The sequence below is a fragment of the Podarcis pityusensis genome, assembly GCF_964106645.2.
Source record: "Podarcis pityusensis genome assembly, chromosome: 10".
NCBI lineage: Eukaryota > Metazoa > Chordata > Lepidosauria > Squamata > Lacertidae > Podarcis > Podarcis pityusensis.
In genome coordinates this window covers 28,748,838-28,765,983 of record NC_138035.1, presented here as the reverse complement: position 1 = coordinate 28,765,983, position 17,146 = coordinate 28,748,838, and the positions used below count along the sequence as shown (strand labels likewise).

General features: G+C 43.5%; 1 protein-coding gene across 1 annotated transcript; it reads left to right on the top strand.

The window, feature by feature from the left end:
• The first annotated feature begins 3,198 nt into the window (after nt 1–3,198).
• EIF3D (eukaryotic translation initiation factor 3 subunit D) lies at nt 3,199–15,292 on the top strand. The gene is made up of 15 exons (XM_080971735.1): nt 3,199–3,357; nt 5,296–5,429; nt 6,268–6,313; nt 7,496–7,632; nt 8,485–8,570; nt 8,897–8,969; nt 9,091–9,203; nt 9,918–10,050; nt 11,030–11,177; nt 11,320–11,450; nt 11,860–11,945; nt 12,117–12,246; nt 12,444–12,586; nt 13,820–14,100; nt 15,151–15,292. Exons 2-15 carry the CDS (start codon nt 5,307–5,309, stop codon nt 15,162–15,164), a joined length of 1,644 nt encoding a protein of 547 aa, XP_080827861.1. The 5' UTR covers nt 3,199–3,357; nt 5,296–5,306; the 3' UTR covers nt 15,165–15,292.
• The last annotated feature ends 1,854 nt before the right edge of the window (nt 15,293–17,146 follow it).

Below are 17,146 nucleotides of genomic sequence, written 5' to 3'. Positions count from 1 at the left end.
TCTCACATTATAATTTATTTGAATCTTTCCTCCCTATCCCTCAAAAGCAAGTTAGAAGCAGATATTCAAACTTCATATGCAAAATGACGTTCTATATGTGCACACCAACTATATTTCCATCTTATCAGTCCAAGGTAGATATTGCAGCTTTGTATAGTTCTTTCACCTTATGGAAATGAGTGTAAGCATTGAAGAGGAATTCAAAGCTGAGAAGTAGAACGGTAACCTGAACAAGTGTACCAAATTTCATTCTGCTATCTCAACGTCCAACCTAATCAAACAAACAAATGGAGTGCCAAACAGGCTATTTAAACCTGGTTTATGTCTTTTGATAAACCATGCTGCATCTTCGTCTCCACTATCAAGAACCATCTCTCCTTCACATGATCCAAACAGGTTGCAACTGGCTCGAGTCATACTTTTTGGATTCACAGAATCTCAGCCATTTCTGTGAGACAGCCTTCTCCAATCAGATGTCTGCCAGATGTTTGGGAGCAACATCCATCATCCTTTGACCCATCAGCCCCAACCAGCATGGGCAATAGTTAGGGGCAATGGGGGGCTGTAGTTCACAACATCTGGAGGGGATCACATTGCATATCCATGACTGGTATAAGGCCCTTATTCTTAAAACATTCGGGATAGGGGGTTAAAGCTCTTGCAAATTGCTGGGGTTCATAGAACATACAAACATAGAAAGCTGTCTTATATCAACAGATATTATTAGTCCATCAAGCCTGGTATTGTCTACATTGACTCACAGTGGCTGTCCAAGATGTTAGATGGGGAGTCTTTCTCAGTCTTAATTGGAGATGCCAGAAATTGAACCTGGGACCTTCTGCATGCGGGCTAGATGTGGGCAAAAATGAATACCTAAAGCATAATCATAGGGTATTTCAGCACTACTCCTGTTTAGCTGCTCCAGCTAGGCCCACCTCCCCAGATGCCAAAACACACACCAGCCACACAGACCAGTTGATGTGTGATCAATGTCAGTCTGAAGTAAGCCTACACACACAACGGTGAGGAGAAGGGGATCCCTTTACTGTTCAAGCAGTATATATGCCCGAAGAATCAGGATAGGAATAAATGAAAATACTCAAATATTGTGTCGCTTGGGGCAAAGGAGAAGTTGAAGCCCATTCCATTCAACATACAGAAGCCAATTACATTGGAAACGGAACCTTACACACAGGTGAAGGGACAACATCCATCACCATACCTGAGCACAGCAAGCTAACTTAATGGACACAATGTGACCTGCCTGGCACACACAGCTCCAACAGAGAGGTGACCTGCCTTTGCTGGCGTCATCCACACACAACATCTAGTGCTTGAGGCAGCCACTCCACTTTGCCTAATGACAAGGCCAGCACTGGGGATGTCAAACTGTCCTTCAACAGAGGTAGCAAAATGTCTCGGACCAGCTCTGGTCCCACTGGTTTTTCCTTACTGCAGGAGTCACCATTTTCTTAGGTCCAGAGGCACATTTGTATTTTTCAGCAAGTGCTGTGGGCACTACTCCTTCTAGTATCCTCTCCCCACTTGCCTGGATCAGTCCCCCTAACACAAACACACACACAAAGTCATAGTTATAGCCAGGACTTTTGTTATGGGGGGCAGGACTTTTGTTATGGGGGGCAAGACTTTTGTTGGGGGGGCAGGACTTTTGTTAGGGGGGACAGAACCAATGTAATTGGTCAGTTAGTTTAGTATTCCTGTTGTTTAACTTGATGGGGGGGCAGCTGCCCCTTTCTGCCCCGCCCCCGGCTACAACTATGCACAAAGTACACACACACTCACCCCTCATTTCCCTAAGGGATCTGGGTAAAAGAATGAATCAGAGCCTGCAAAAAGCACATCAAGGATCTCAGACACAGCAGGTCTGGGACAGTCTTCTGCAAGAGGCCCTGGTCAGCTCCTACAGTTAGAAGAGAAAATGCTAAGTAACATGGGCCTTTGACTTAGTGGTGAAGCAACTTCATGATGCAGAAATTGATTACAAGTTCCTTGTTCAAAAGTTCAAAACAGAGCTCAGTAAGAGACTGAGGTTGCAATCCTAACCCAGTACATTCAGTCAGATTTACTCCTGAATAAGACAAGGTTAGAATCACACGGTTAATCTTAACCTGCTGATGGTTACCAATATGGGTGGCATTAGAAGATTAGTCAAATTCATGGAGAAGGCTAGCAATGTCTACTAGCCACGATAGCTATGCTCTCTACCTGTACTATTGGAGGCAGTATGCCTTGGAATACCAGTTGCTGTGAAGAACAAGTGGGGAGTTGCTGTTGCCCTCAGGTCCTGCTTTTAAGCGTCCCATTGAGACATCTGGCTGGCCACAGGATGCTGGACTAGATCAGGCTTTGGGCTGATCCCGCAGGTTCTTCTCCTGCAACCTTCATAATAAGCTTTGGACTACCCCAGCAGCATTCTCTGGATGTATAATTGATTGAGGGAGCCAGTGACAATGATGGGCCACGCCAGAGAGGGAAGTAGCCTATACTATTTTAAAAATAATAATAATACATGTATATATCACCCAAAATATGACCAGAATGAGAAAGAGCAGGAATCCTTCTATTTGCTCCCACAACATAATCATTTATATTCAAATCTGAGAATTCTCTAATGACTTCTGTGAGCAGTTCCCACTTCTAATTTGGGGATGAAAAATTAAGAAGAAATCCAAACCAGTCCAAACCAGAAATCTGTGCTAAAATGATAAGCGTTAGCACCCATTTTCACTGCTGTAAATATCGTCACTTGCAGCACAATTCCAGGTGTGTCTACGTGCCTTGGAGCGGATCTTTATAAACTACTAAAATTGCAAAGTGCTGCGACGGTGAACAATAAAAAGTAAAATGCAGCAAATTAAAGAAAGACCCACCGAACTCAATACTTCTGCGTAGGCACGCACAGGATTGCACTGCCCAATTGGATTGTCTAAAAAAAAAAAATTCATTTATTTAGCACTGCACTGACATCCGACCTTATTATTTGATCTCTCCCTCTCTGTGCAAATATGAACCAGACAACTGAGAACACCACTTCGCGTATCTAAGGAAGTGAGCTCTATAGCCCACGACAGCTTGTGCCACATCAGAACATCCGCTTAGCCTACTATGGGGTAACAGAGCGCTCGGCTTACTTGCCGGCCGCAAAGCAGACGAATCCCTTCTTACGCTTTTACGGCGTTTCTGGAGTCGCGGCGTGATGACGCCACAGCAGTGAACCCGGACCGGAAGTGGGAGCAAGCTGCAAAATTGCTGTGCTCCTGAGGGCCGCGCTTCGTAGCTTGGACGCCCCACCGGGGCCGAATCCGTCGCCATCCGGTCCTTCCTTGGGCCGTAAAGGTGAGAGATGAGTCTGGAGCTGGTTCAGGAGCCTCGGCGACGAAGGATGCCGGCATCTTTCTCTCCCCCGCCCCGGCCTTCAGCACGTTTCGTCGGTCTGCGCCGTGTCCGGATGCAGGGCGGGCCTGAAAGGGCCCTTCCGCCTCCCTTGGGCCCTCGGAACAGGCCCCTTCGAGCAGATGCTGGGTTCATTGTCGGGGCTGTCGCCTCTTTCGTGCACAGCCTGGCTTCATTCATCATACCTAGAGAACGCTTTGCCCCACTGAAGGGCTCGGGCCTGGTTCCTGGCGACCATCTCTGCCGCTGTCATCTGGGGGGGGGGGGAGCCTGCGGACGGAAGGGTGGGTTGCCCTACTTGGTTTGTCCCACCAGGAGCCCTGCAAGCAAGACGCTTTGTTCAGGGCTGATCTCCCTCTCCCTCCCCATTTCTATTCTCTCCATCTGTCTCACGCCCCCTTTCTAAATGGTTGAATACTTCATGAAGCTCTCAGTCTAGAAGTGGGGGAAGCAGAATGACATGTGTTTCTAGTACTGTATCTAGAAACTAGGCTCTTTATCATAACTGAAATGGCTCAACAGACGTTTTTTATTTTAGAACTAGCAAGGCTTTTTAAAAAAATTATTCACTTGCTGCCTGTGTGCAGAGAGCACAGATAGTACAAGTCTGTATGACCTAGTTTTAGAATAGCTGGTGCAACTTAGGACAGCCATACTGGCTGAGCCTAGTGGGAGTTGTAGGCCAAAACGTTTGGAGGGCACCAGGTTGGCAAAGGCTGGGCTAGATGTCACCTAGCTGGCTTGTAAATAAGCCCACACACGAAAGCTCATACCAATAACAAACTTAGTTGGTATCTAAGGTGCTACTAGAATGATTTTTTTTTTCCCCCGACTACGGCAGACCAACGCGGCTACCTACCTGTATTTTTTGAGAGAGCCAATCTGCAACCAGTTTTTCATCTTTGGATGTAGAAAGAGAGCATGGGTATAATTATATATAAATACAGCTAACAATCATTTGCTAATAAGGCACAATTATGGTGAAAACCATGCAGTCAGCACTTCATGAATTTTATTTATTAAATTTTTATACCGCCCTTCATAGATCTCAGGGTGGTTCACAACGTAAAAATACAAAACAAAAAAAATACAAGATAACAAAACGAAAACACAAACCAATAAACCCCCTCCCCCACTCCCTATATAGGCATATGAATATGTTGAGAACAGCTTTGTTATTTAAGCAGTAGCCTGGCAGCAATAAACTACAGTACAGGACTTCCACAGAAGTACTTCATTCCCAGTGTGTATATGTCATTCAGTAATTTAAAGGATATGACTGGAAGGCCTGGCCTTTTTAAAAAAACAACAACAACTGTGTGTCTCCTTAAAAACAAGTACAGGTCAAACCTCAGTTCTCGAACGGCTCCATTTTCGAACATTTCAACTTCCAAACACCAAAAACCCAGAAGTAAGTGCTCCGGTTTTTCAACATTTTTTGGAACCTGAAGCTCTTGCAACCAATTGGAAGCTGTGCCTTGGTTGTCGAACATTTTCGGAAGTTGAATGGTCTTCCGGAATGGATTACGTTTGACAACCGAGGTTTGACTGTATTAGCTGATTCAACTACAGTCATACCTCGAGTTGAATGTGCTTCGGGTTGAGCGCGTTCGAGTTGCACTCCGCGGCATCCCGGAAGTAATGGAGTGCGTTATTTCCTGGTTTCGCCGCATGCGCAGACGCTCAAAATGACGTCATGTGCGGTAGCGGCAAAACGCGGCAGACACACCATTGTGTCTTGCGTTCCGTTCGGGGTGCGAACGTGGTTCCGGAACAGATCCCGTTCACATCCCGAGGTACCACTGTATTTGATAAGCACTATTGTTTTATAGTTACTTGATCCCCTTATTCTCTTCCCCCTCCCATCTCCTTTCTCACTAGAATTATAGAAGATGGCAAAGTTCCTGGCTCCCGTGATCCAGGATAATCCCTCAGGATGGGGTCCATGTGCTGTTCCAGAGCAGTTCAAAGATATGCCTTATCAGCCCTTCAGCAAAGGAGATCGGCTAGGAAAGGTACTTCTTCACACACCCTTGCACAGAAATTTCTATTAACTGCTTTTGTACATTGTCTATGCTGATGTTTTCTATTAAGGGCTAGATTTTGAAAGGCACTCTTACCATGTGCTTCAGAAGCCCAGTTCCTACAGTACTACTTAAAGGGCAAAAAGACCATGAGTGAAATTGTCCTAAGTCTTTTAGGGAGTGAATTTTTGGAGCATCATTTTGGTCCCTATTGGGCTTCACAGAATTTATAGCTGGATTGTGTTGGCTTACATTACATTGTCTGGTTAAAAAGGGAATCTGAATCATGAATCATTGGCAAGCTCTGACCTAATGTATTTCATGACATAGGATGGTGTTAAAGCATACAGGTCCGGACTTGGGGGGAAATTTGGCTAATAATTGTCTTAAGTCAATTCCAGTTTCCTAGCCCTTTAGGGCATTATAGCAGTGTAATGGATGGTGCAGGTGTTTGCCATAGTACATTCCCTGTAAGGATGGGCAGCTGCCATCATATAGAGAATGTCTGCTTCCCCACAACTGTTTAGCAAGAGCACGAGAGACTTTCCAGTGGGATTCCAGCAGATTGCAAAATAAGCAATTCTGCGTGTTACAGCTAAGTTGTGGACAGCACACACACACACACACACACACACACCCCGGCCAGGGTCATGTGTACATCTCATTATCTCTCCCCAAGTAAAGATCTTGATGTCTTAATATTTTGAGTACACTCAGAAACTTAGCTGGCTGGAGAAACGATTTTTGAGATTCTGTTGAAAATCCTTTGAATGAGTTTGTGGCATGCTTGAAAGCAGCCTTATTTCCTCATTGTTTTTATTTTGACCAGGTTGCAGACTGGACAGGAGCTACTTACCAGGATAAGCGATATACAAGTAAGTATGATGGTGATTGCTCTTGTTTGATATATTTCATATGGAAGATCAAGTGCCAGTGAGCACGGTATATGAAGTTGGCATTACGTCTCTGTTGGCTGAAGAGGGTTCATTATTGGCTTAGGGCAAATGATGATGATGATGATTTTTACCCCGCCCATCTGGCTGGGTTACCCCAGCTGCTCTGGGTGGCTTCCAGCAGAATATTAAAATACAACGATTCAATAAATATTAAAAGCTTCCCTAAACAGGGCTGCCTTCAGGTGTCTTGATAGTTGTTTATTTCCTTGACATCCAATGGGAGGGCATTCCACAGGGCGGGTGGACCTCAGTTCCCGGGCTGAATGATGGAGGTGGAAACGCTCCTTCAGGATTGTTGTCTTTTGACCACTATCTATACAATAAGAATACTAAAGTTGAACTTCCAGGAGATGTGCTTTATAGTTTCTCCTGCATTTCATTACAAGACAGAATTGCATTGAACATAAGCTTTTCTGCATTCCTCTGTTTCCTTCACTGCTTATAGGGGTTGCCAACCTTTTTGGGCTGGTGGGCACATTTGGAATTTTGAGAGAGTGCAGTTGGCATCAGTCACAAAGTGGCTGCTGTTGGGGTGTGGCATAACACGAAATGGCTGCCACATCTGAAAGGGCAGAAAAAGAGGCAAGTTCACAAAATCCACTATGAATTTTTAAGGGGATATTTATTGATTCGTCCATGGGTGCCATAAGAGATACTTGGCATGCATACTGTCATCCATAGGCTCTACACTGTGTAACCTCTGGCTTGCAACATTAAGACCTACTCTCCCTAAACAAATGTCTACTGCCTGTATCAAATAGTAGTTTTGGAATTTGGTAATGCAATCACTGGTGCAGTTGCATATCAACACTACAGATAAGCAGAACACTAGGGCACATCGTGTTTCTGCACTGATTACAGCAGTAGTGGAGCTTTGGGGGGGGGGCTTTACAAGAGGAAATCTCCATCTTATTTTGAGATCAGCCATGGTATTTACCATTGGGCAAAGGAACACGACTGTATCACATCCGTTGTTCTAAGCAGTTACACAAAGATAATTCTGCTTCAGCTCCTATTTGAAAGTAGGACGGTTCTAGTTCTTGGTCTTCTAGGAAATCCCAGTCTTGCACTCTAAGGTGACTGAGACAATTGTCTTCCCAGATAAATATTCATCCCAGTTTGGTGGAGGAAGCCAGTATGCTTATTTCCATGAGGAAGATGAAACCAGTTTCCAACTGGTGGACACGGCACGGACACAAAAGACAGCTTACCAGAGGAATCGCATGAGGTTTGCACAGGTATGATGTGGCTTGATTGAAGAGATTAGACTTGAGCCATATAGCTAGTCTGTCCCAATTGATACTTGAGAGGAGAGAGACAGATCGAGGAGGGAACAGACAACCTTCCCCTTAATCTGGTATGGGGGTCCTGCTGTCCTTGTTGCACTATAACTCTAGTAGCTAACATGTCTCTCCCCTGTCCTATCTCCATTCCCAGCTGATATGCCCAGTAGTCAGGTATGATAAGAGTCCAGCAATACCTAGAGGGCCAAAGATTAGTCACCCGTGGTCTACTGCTTCCATCATCACTAACCATGCTGGCTGAGAGCTGGAATCAAAACAAGATTGCAGAAGGGGAGCACAGGTTCCCCATCCCTGTCATTAATGGGCAGTCTCATGGGATTTTGAAGATGTATCCCCTCCCATTCCCCAGTCACTGATAACTGTCTTTTTCAAACAAGCCGTTGCAAGTTTGAGACTCCTTGTGGTTTTTCATTTTTGTTGTTCTTAGGCTGGAATGTGTATGGCTATCAAGTAGTGATCCCACCCCCCCACCCCTTTTAGGTTTTGATGACACACTAGCTTATTATGCCTCCCAGGAACACTTAGTGGTGCTTTTCACAGCATATCTCAGGAATGGGAATGGTCATCAAGATGTTGTTGAACTACAACTCCCCTCACCATTGGCCATACTGGCTGGGGCTGACGGGACTTGGGAGGCCAGCAACATAAGGAAGGGACACAGGTTCCCCACACCTAGTGTAACTCATGCATTACAGTGAATATTGGGCAGGAATCCTTTGCAGGATTGCTTGCTAGGTAGGCCCTTTGATTCCATGCTGTCTCGCTTACATTAGTGTTTCCTTTCAGAGGAACCTCCGGAGAGATAAGGACCGCCGGAACATCCTTCAGTTTAACATGCAGACGCTCCCTAAAAGTGCCAAGCAGAAGGAGAGGTAAGCTTGCTGTGTTTGTGGGAGAACATACAATTTAGTAATTGTCCAGCAGAGCTAGTTTCATCAAACTGATTGAATCTCTTAAAAAAGCAAATTGCTTACTAAATTTCCCAGACTCTGCTGTCACATATTTTAAATTTTTATTACTGTTGCATGGATTGTGAAATGGCATTATCTTATTGGTTGTTTAGCAACTCTGACCCAAGAGATCAGAAAACCCTTTTGTAGTTAGCCATTCATGTTCCAGTTTCTCTACTCTGGAAAAAGGGTTTGGGATCAGCAGGCTCCTTTGCCTTGGTGGGACTATCAGTTTTCTGTCATTTCAGAGATAGACTGCGTCTCCAAAAGAAGTTTCAGAAGCAGTTTGGAGTGAGACAAAAATGGGACCAAAAATCTCAGGTAAACCTCTTTCGCTTTGGCTGCCTGTCTTGCGACTGTCTTTCCCCTCACACTTTCAGCTTTTGTTCCCATTTTACACACCAATGTGTTGTCTCTTCTATTTATTCTATCTGCATGGCAGAAACCCCGTGACTCCTCTGTTGAAGTTCGCAGTGATTGGGAGGTGAAGGAGGAAATGGATTTCCCTAGGTTGATGAAAATGCGATATTTGGAGGTGTCAGACCCTCAGGACATGTAAGTCTCTTGAGGCAGCTGAAGGTCTGGGGCCAACAATTTGTATCTTTTTTTAGAAGAAGAAAAAAACAGCCTCCAAGTAGTTTAACTAATACAGTATGCTTCTCTCTTGATCCAAGACACAAACTGTGATTAGATGTCAGGACAGCCTAAACCAGAATTATTGCCTTGCTGGGCATTGTAACTTTCTGTATTCTTTCTGAGTACTGACAACTGGACATAAAATGACTTTAGGTTAACAAGGCCTGAATTATCCCTGACCTTCAATATGAGCAGGAATATATGACTGGTTGTTAGGATCTGGAGCTTGTCAGTGAATCTGGTTTAGAGCTTGGGATTCGATGGGAAGGATGCACATGACTCCCTTACCTGACTGGGTTGCCCCAGCCACTCTAGGTGGCTTCCCTGACCTAGTGCCATCTACTGTGTTGGACTCCAGATCCTATTATCTAGCACAGAGAGTGGTCAGGGATGATCAGAGTTGTCCTCCAAAATATCTGGAGGGCATCATTTAGGGAAGGATGCTTTAAAATGTGATGCTGCTTATAGAGGTGGATGGGTCAGAGGAGAGGCATAGAACCTTAAAGGTGCCGTGGGATTTTAATGATCCTTGGGTTTCTTTTTCATGAGTATTTCTGAACCCATTAGTCCACTTTTTATTATCCTTTGTTCTTGAGAGAACAAATCATGATCATCTTCTCTTTGTACCTGCAGAGAGTGCTGTGGGGCCCTGGAATACTATGACAAAGCCTTTGACCGCATCACCACAAGAAATGAAAAGACCCTTCGTAGCATCAAGCGCATCTTCCATACTGTAACTACTACCGATGATCCAGTCATTCGCAAGGTATAATATGCCTCTGTAGTTTGTCCTATACATGGCTGTTAAAATACCTCAGTTTAAAAGGAGAGGGCTCGCTTGCTTGTAACTTCAGATACCTTTCTTAACTAAGTCCTTAAAAATGGTACTGCACTGGGCAAGGCAGGTTAGTCTAATGAAATATTGCTTAGTAAGTCTGAAACTAGAAATTGCAGCCAGACATACTGGACTAGAGAAGAGTGTGTCCTGTTGACTTTGCAAAGAGCAGAGGGAGGCAAGGTGATCTTCATAGCTTTGGCGCACAATGGAATTCCCTTTTCTGGAAACTCCTTAAAGCCCAAGTCAGAGCATCTTCCAAAAGTGTTGCAGGACATTTCTCTTTGAGCTAGTTATTAGTATTGAGGAGTTTCCTATTTATTGTGCTTGAGGTAGTGGAGATAATGGGTTGGATGTGAGAGTTTTCAGAGAGGCTTTATGTGTTTTGCAATTTGCTGTGAAGCTTGGAGGTATGCTAAGACAAAACCCAGCTAAATAATAAATGAGGCAAGTGGAAGTGTTTACTTCTTATGTTTCTGCTCATCTACCAAAGTTCTTAACTTTGAGGGGAGTAAGTTTTTGGCTTAATGATAGAATTGACGTGCAGGAGAGCAGATCTCATCCTTGCATTTATTGGGACTCTTCTGTCTGCCTTCCCTTGGATTTTAATTGCTGGAGAATGGGATGCAAATGCCATTGGTAATCTAGGAGAGCATGGTTTTGACAATATCTTCTACAGCAGGGATGGGGAACCTGTGGCCCTCCAGATTCTGTTGAGGTACATTTCCTATCAACCTTGGCAACTGGCCATGCTGGCTGGACTTAATGGGAGTTGGAATCACAGGTTCCCTAACCCTGTGCCTCAGAGAGTAGATAATGCTACAGATACAACTTTGGAGGGTGGTACAACCTATATTAGTTCGCTTGTACAATTCCTGCTCTCATCCATGTGACTTTTCTTTGTGCACAGTTGGCCAAGACTCAGGGGAATGTATTTGCTACAGATGCCATCCTAGCTACCCTCATGGCTTGCACTCGTTCTGTATATTCCTGGGACATCATTGTCCAGAGAGTTGGATCCAAACTCTTCTTTGACAAGAGGGACAATTCTGATTTTGGTGAGTGTTTTTGTATATACAGTACAAAACTGAAGAGGGACAGGTGGTGGCTGGGAATGGAGTGCTTGGGGAAGTGAAGCTGTTAGGGTTATCTCTTGGGGCAACCCTCTGAACTTCCATTTATGTTTGGCTATATCCTCAGACCTCCTGACCGTGAGTGAGACTGCTAATGAACCACCACAGGATGAGGGCAACTCCTTCAATTCACCCCGCAACCTTGCTATGGAAGCCACCTACATCAACCACAACTTCTCCCAGCAATGTTTGAGAATGGTAAGATTTAAAGGGGTAATGGATTTTACCTCTGCAGAGAATTTCAGAAAAAAATTGACTAGGGTCACTTAGAACTTCCTGCTGATTAGGGAGTGATCTGTCTCAGCAAGCAGAAAGAAGATAACATCCATCTACTATCTGTTTTATAGGGCCTCCAGATAGAGTTGTATGGCTGTTGGGAGGTTCCACAGAATACTCCTGGTGGGGGCAGTGTCTTGCTAGTAAACAGGATACCACATCAAAGCCATGTTTTTGAAAAATTCAAGGAAGGGCTTGGTAGCAAGACAGTGGCTAATGTTTCTCAAACCAGAGCACTGGAAGCTTCCCATGTCTTAAGGCAGCCATGATTCTCCTGACCATGTAATCTGATGTCATTGATAAAAGTTTTTGCATGTGTGTGTCTTTACAGGGGAAAGAGAAATACACATTTCCCAATCCAAACCCATTTGTGGAAGATGATATGGATAAGAATGAGGTGGCTTCTGTTGCATACCGGTAAGTTGTTGCTTCTGACACATGAGTAGACCTTGAGTGTTCACAGTACCTTGAGGTGTGGTTTGCAGACTTGTTGCAGCTTCCATGAAAATTCCCATTGCTGCCACCTGTATATATGTGTTTATGTGAATTTTTTGTTATAAGGTTGCTGACAAGCATTTTTGGTTGTAGGTACCGGAGGTGGAAGCTGGGAGACGACATAGACCTGATAGTACGCTGTGAACACGATGGAGTGATGACTGGAGCCAATGGAGAAGTATCTTTCATCAACACAAAAACACTGAATGAATGGGATTCAAGGGTAAGGAAAAACAGATATAATTTGTAGGCTCTTCTGTGTGGACATTATTTGTTTCCGCTGGCCTGTCTCTTTAACTGTGGCATCATTTACTATGATTACCTGTAATAGCCTTGGAATTCCCTCTTCCTCATCCCATCCAATTCAGTGTGCCATAATTGATGCTGTGTACAACCCTAATCCTTTCTTAATTTTTCTAGCATTGTAATGGAGTGGACTGGCGTCAGAAACTGGACTCCCAGAGAGGAGCTGTGATTGCCACTGAGCTGAAAAACAACAGCTACAAACTTGCTCGCTGGACATGTTGTGCGCTGCTGGCTGGATCAGAGTATCTTAAACTGGGGTGAGACAAAATAGTGTGGATAGGTTTTTGGTTGTCTTTTTGTTTGTTTGTTTGTTTGTTTGTTTGTTTGTTTGTTTGTTTGTTTTTGTCTTGGGTGTACTACAAGAGGGAAATAAGTTTTGGGGGGGAGAAGCCAGCTCTTCGGGGTTAAAATTTAATACATTGTTACATTTTACTGATGTTTACATTATTCACCTCTTTGAGAGGTGGCCTATACAGTGGACCCTCCAGATACGAACTTAATTCATCCCAGGGGTCCATACTTAACCCGAAAAGTCCACATCCGGAGGCGCCACTACACATGCGCATGCAGCGAAACCCAGAAGTATACACTTCCGGGTTTTCTGCGTTCATTACTTGAAATTATGTTACCCCAAGGTAACGTAACCCGAGGTACCATTGTAATAAATATTTTAAATATTTATTCTAATCTCTAAATATTCTGAGCTGTAAAACTTGGCCAGCACCTCTTCATATTTAGAATTCTCCGCTAATAGCTTGGGATATAACTGGCCCTTGTCCGGACTCAGCTATACAGCTGCAAATAAAATGTTTTAAGTGTGTTTTAAGTGCAATATACAATGTGACACTAGATGGCGATGGTGAGCCTTATGGAAAATTCAATGTATTTTTTAAAACACTTTTTAAAAAAAACATTTTCAGAACGATTTCTATGTGTGTAGATTCAACCTCCGTCTCTGTCTTAACTCCCGGATAAAGTGTGTCTTTTACCTCTTGGAAGGGAATAACAAATAGGTTCCTTGTCTGGATTAAAAATTACTGAGATGGGTCTATAACTTTAACACTTTAATAATATTTAACATTTGTCAAGAGCCTGCATGTATTTTCTAGTCGTAATCCTTATAACAAGCCGGTAAAGGACCCCAGGATGGTTAAATTGAGTCAAAGGCGACTATAGGCTTGTGGTGCTCATCTCGCTTTCAGGCCGTTTGTCCACAGACAGCTTTTCAGGTCATGTGGCCAGCATGACTAAACCGCTATAAGGCAAGTCAGGCAGGAAGATTGAGAGCAACTTTCCTAAAGGGAGGTCACCTAGTGAGTTCAGAGGCAAGATTCAAACCCTGATTTGTAGCTCAGTCTCTTTAACCACTGTACCACACTAGTCGTCTCACTTAAATTGTTTAGCCTGCTATTCTTTTTTAGTCCTACTGTAGCTGCTGGGCTGGACTACAGCTTCACACTTTCTAAGTCTTCTTTGTCCCTTCTTGTCAGGTATGTTTCCCGGTACCATGTGAAAGACTCTGCACGCCATGTGATCCTGGGCACCCAGCAGTTCAAACCTAATGAATTCGCCAGCCAAATTAATCTAAGCATGGAAAATGCCTGGGGCATCCTGCGCTGTGTCATTGACATCTGCATGAAACTGGATGAGGGCAAGTACCTCATCTTGAAAGACCCCAACAAGCAAGTCATCCGTATCTACAGCCTGCCAGATGGCACTTTCAGCTCTGATGAAGATGATGATGATGACGATGAAGAGGAGGAAGAGGAAGGTAATAAGAGTTTCACATGCCTTCTAGCTAAGCTTAGGCCTGAAACGACAAGTTTCTGGTCTTGCAACTGCTTACATTGGAAGAAGCTTGTGTGCTGGGAGGATAGCTTTCATTCTTCTGCAATCTGTGATCATTTTGTCCAGATATAGCCGCAGGAGAGTACAGTGCAGCTTTCCCCCAACTTGAAGCCCTCCAGACACATTGGACAACAGCTCCTATCCGCCCCATTCAGCACAGCTTCGCTGATTGAAGCCGATAGGGGCTGTAGTCCAAAACATCAGGGGAGGCACCAGGTTGGGAAGGGCAAGCCCATAAGTCAGGTGTATATGGGGGCCATTAACTCATAGGAAAAACCAGTCAGAGCCAACGGTAAGTAGAACCAAAACGGGCAGAATTTGCATGCAGTGTTGCAGGATTCTATAGCATGCTGTCTGTGCACCAGCCTATTTCTCTCTGTCACGTCGCTAGTTGCCATCTTGTTTGCATCATAACTACAGATAAGATGGTGACCAGTAGTACATGCCACAGGAGTGATATAATGTGGATCTGAGCAGAATTTAAGTATGGCATATAGTTAATATTAGTAAAGTGTTGACATGATTATTTTGGGGAGACCAATACGAGCTTACAGATTTTGTATGTTCCCTAGGATTCAGCTTTCTGTTTTACTTTTCAAACTGTGGCTGTACACAAGGCTACATTATAGATTGTCAGTTTCTTATTCTTGCTTACAAACCACAAATTTTCTTTACAAAGCCAGAGGTATCTGATTGGTCACTGTGATCCAGCAAGCTCCTACGTTCTTAACATTGCTTGGAGTTCAATACTTGCATTGTCTCTAAAGTTTAGATCAACTGATTGGCTGCATCCTACTTAATAAGGCTTTATATTATGCAGAAAGTGTATCATCTGACTGTATATGAACCAGCATTTGGTAATTATGTGTGGAAAGGAGAGCAGATGTTGTGGCCATGCTTGTTTGTTCCATGGTGTTTGTTTTTGCTTGGGATGGCAGCAAATGCTCCATTGAAACTTCTGTTTGTTTTTCAGAGGAAGAGAGCTGAACATTGCAGCCAGACAGCAGCAGCAACTGCAGCTTGAAGGCACAGCCAACATCTTTGTTCTTGGTGGATGGATCAGAATTGAATCTCATATACTTAGAACCTAAGGAATAAAAAATAATAATCTTAAAGCATTATCCCTTTTGTATAATTAATATGTGTAATGAGATTGCCCCTAAACAAATTTGGAAAAGAAAATATTTTATGATTACCTGATCAGCCTTGTCCACTTTAAGCCTGATGTGTAGCAGAATCATCTGATCCAGTGTCCCCTGGACTGAACAGCTTCACTCTGCAAGTGTGGAAATAAATGTTTCAATAGTCGCTTATGGGGGAATTTGAGAGAGTATAGAAAACTAGCATGCCATAGAGAAACCTAGGCTGAGATCATTCTCTTTGCCCTTCTTGTTTTCCGTATGCAGGGAGTCCCCACTGCTAATAGGAAATTACTCAAGCTAAAGAAACCTTCAGAAGCGGGCAGTCTTTAAATGGCATGGCTCTAGGAAAAGCTGTATCATGGGATTCTTCTATATGTGCAGATTGGCTCTTAGGCAAGCACAAGTAATTTGTAACTCTTCTCACTCTGTTGCAAAGCTTTAAAACTATCTTTTTAACTGTGCTATACAAAGGTTGAGAAGTGGGATAGTATAGGATTGTGCACAAAGCTTGATGGCAGGCTAGCTGGAACAATGTAATGAAAATGATGTTAAAACTACTGGCTCAGATCTTCAATGCAAAAATCATAAGAACCAATTTGTTTTTAGGGGCATTCACACTAAAGACTCATCAAAAGAAGAAATAATTTATACCACTAGCGGCTACTTCTGCCCTATCTAGTTGAGGAATTAGGCATAATCTCTTCCTCTGTGCTTCTCTTGAGAATGTGGGTTGAAATGCAAAATAATATTTTGTTTATCTTATTTACCAAGCTGGTGAACAAAATAAAGGTAAAAAACCTACCCCAACAACTTTAAAAGTTCAAAAAATGCAAGAAACCACATTAAATTATTCATTCAACCCGTATAAAAAAAAATTCAGAGATTTTATCATTAAAACAACAGCATTGCATAGAAAGCAACCCCATGCAGAGTCGCCCATCTAGCTCGGTATTGTATATATTGACTGGCAGTGGCTCTCCAGTGTTTTTGGCAGGAGTTATTCCCAGCCCCTAAAGAGGCTGGGGATTGGAACGTGGGACCTTTTTCATGCAAAACATGCTTTTCCATTGAGCTACAAATCTTCCCTGACTATAACACTCTCCATTAAGAGTCATTTGGAACAGGTAGATTTACAAAGCCCTTTTAAATGCAGCAACTATTAAAAGTTATAACCATTAGTAATTTAATTGATACCATTTGTAATCTTCCACAGCCTAAAGTGTGACTTGAATTGAAGCCATGTGCAAGAACCAGCTCTCTGTCAAATGAATGAATGTTTGTGCTGCAGTGCCAAAGGGGGTGATTGCTTGAACCTCTGTATGATGCTCATTAATGGCCTTGGCAAACAGACCTGGCTAGATGAGGGTACTGCAGGGTTTTCTCTAATCATATTCCAACAGCTCCCACGTGGACATAATCTCTTTCCAGCTGCTGCAGAGAGGTGAACGTGTAAAGACCAAGGTTTCCTTGAAAGAACTGGGTGTTCTTTTATTGTCAAGAGGTTAGCTACCTACTGCGGCAGATCCTAGTTGATTAGCATCTTGGATCCCCAAAACGCTTCCCAAGTAATAAACAGCCAGTCATTTCACCTGCTAATCAAATGTAATTACTCTGCCTTTTTAGCAATTCACAGCACTAAAGCAATGCACCACTGGTGGGTGCAGCATTTGCTGCTTTAGCAGCAAGGGAAGTTTTTTGTTTACTGCCTAGTGACCCAAAAACTGCAACGCTGTGCATGCTTACTTTGTAGTAAGCCACGCTAAATATGCACAAAATTGCACTGAGAGCAACAACTCACAACAGAATGGCCTGAACTTTGGAAAGTAG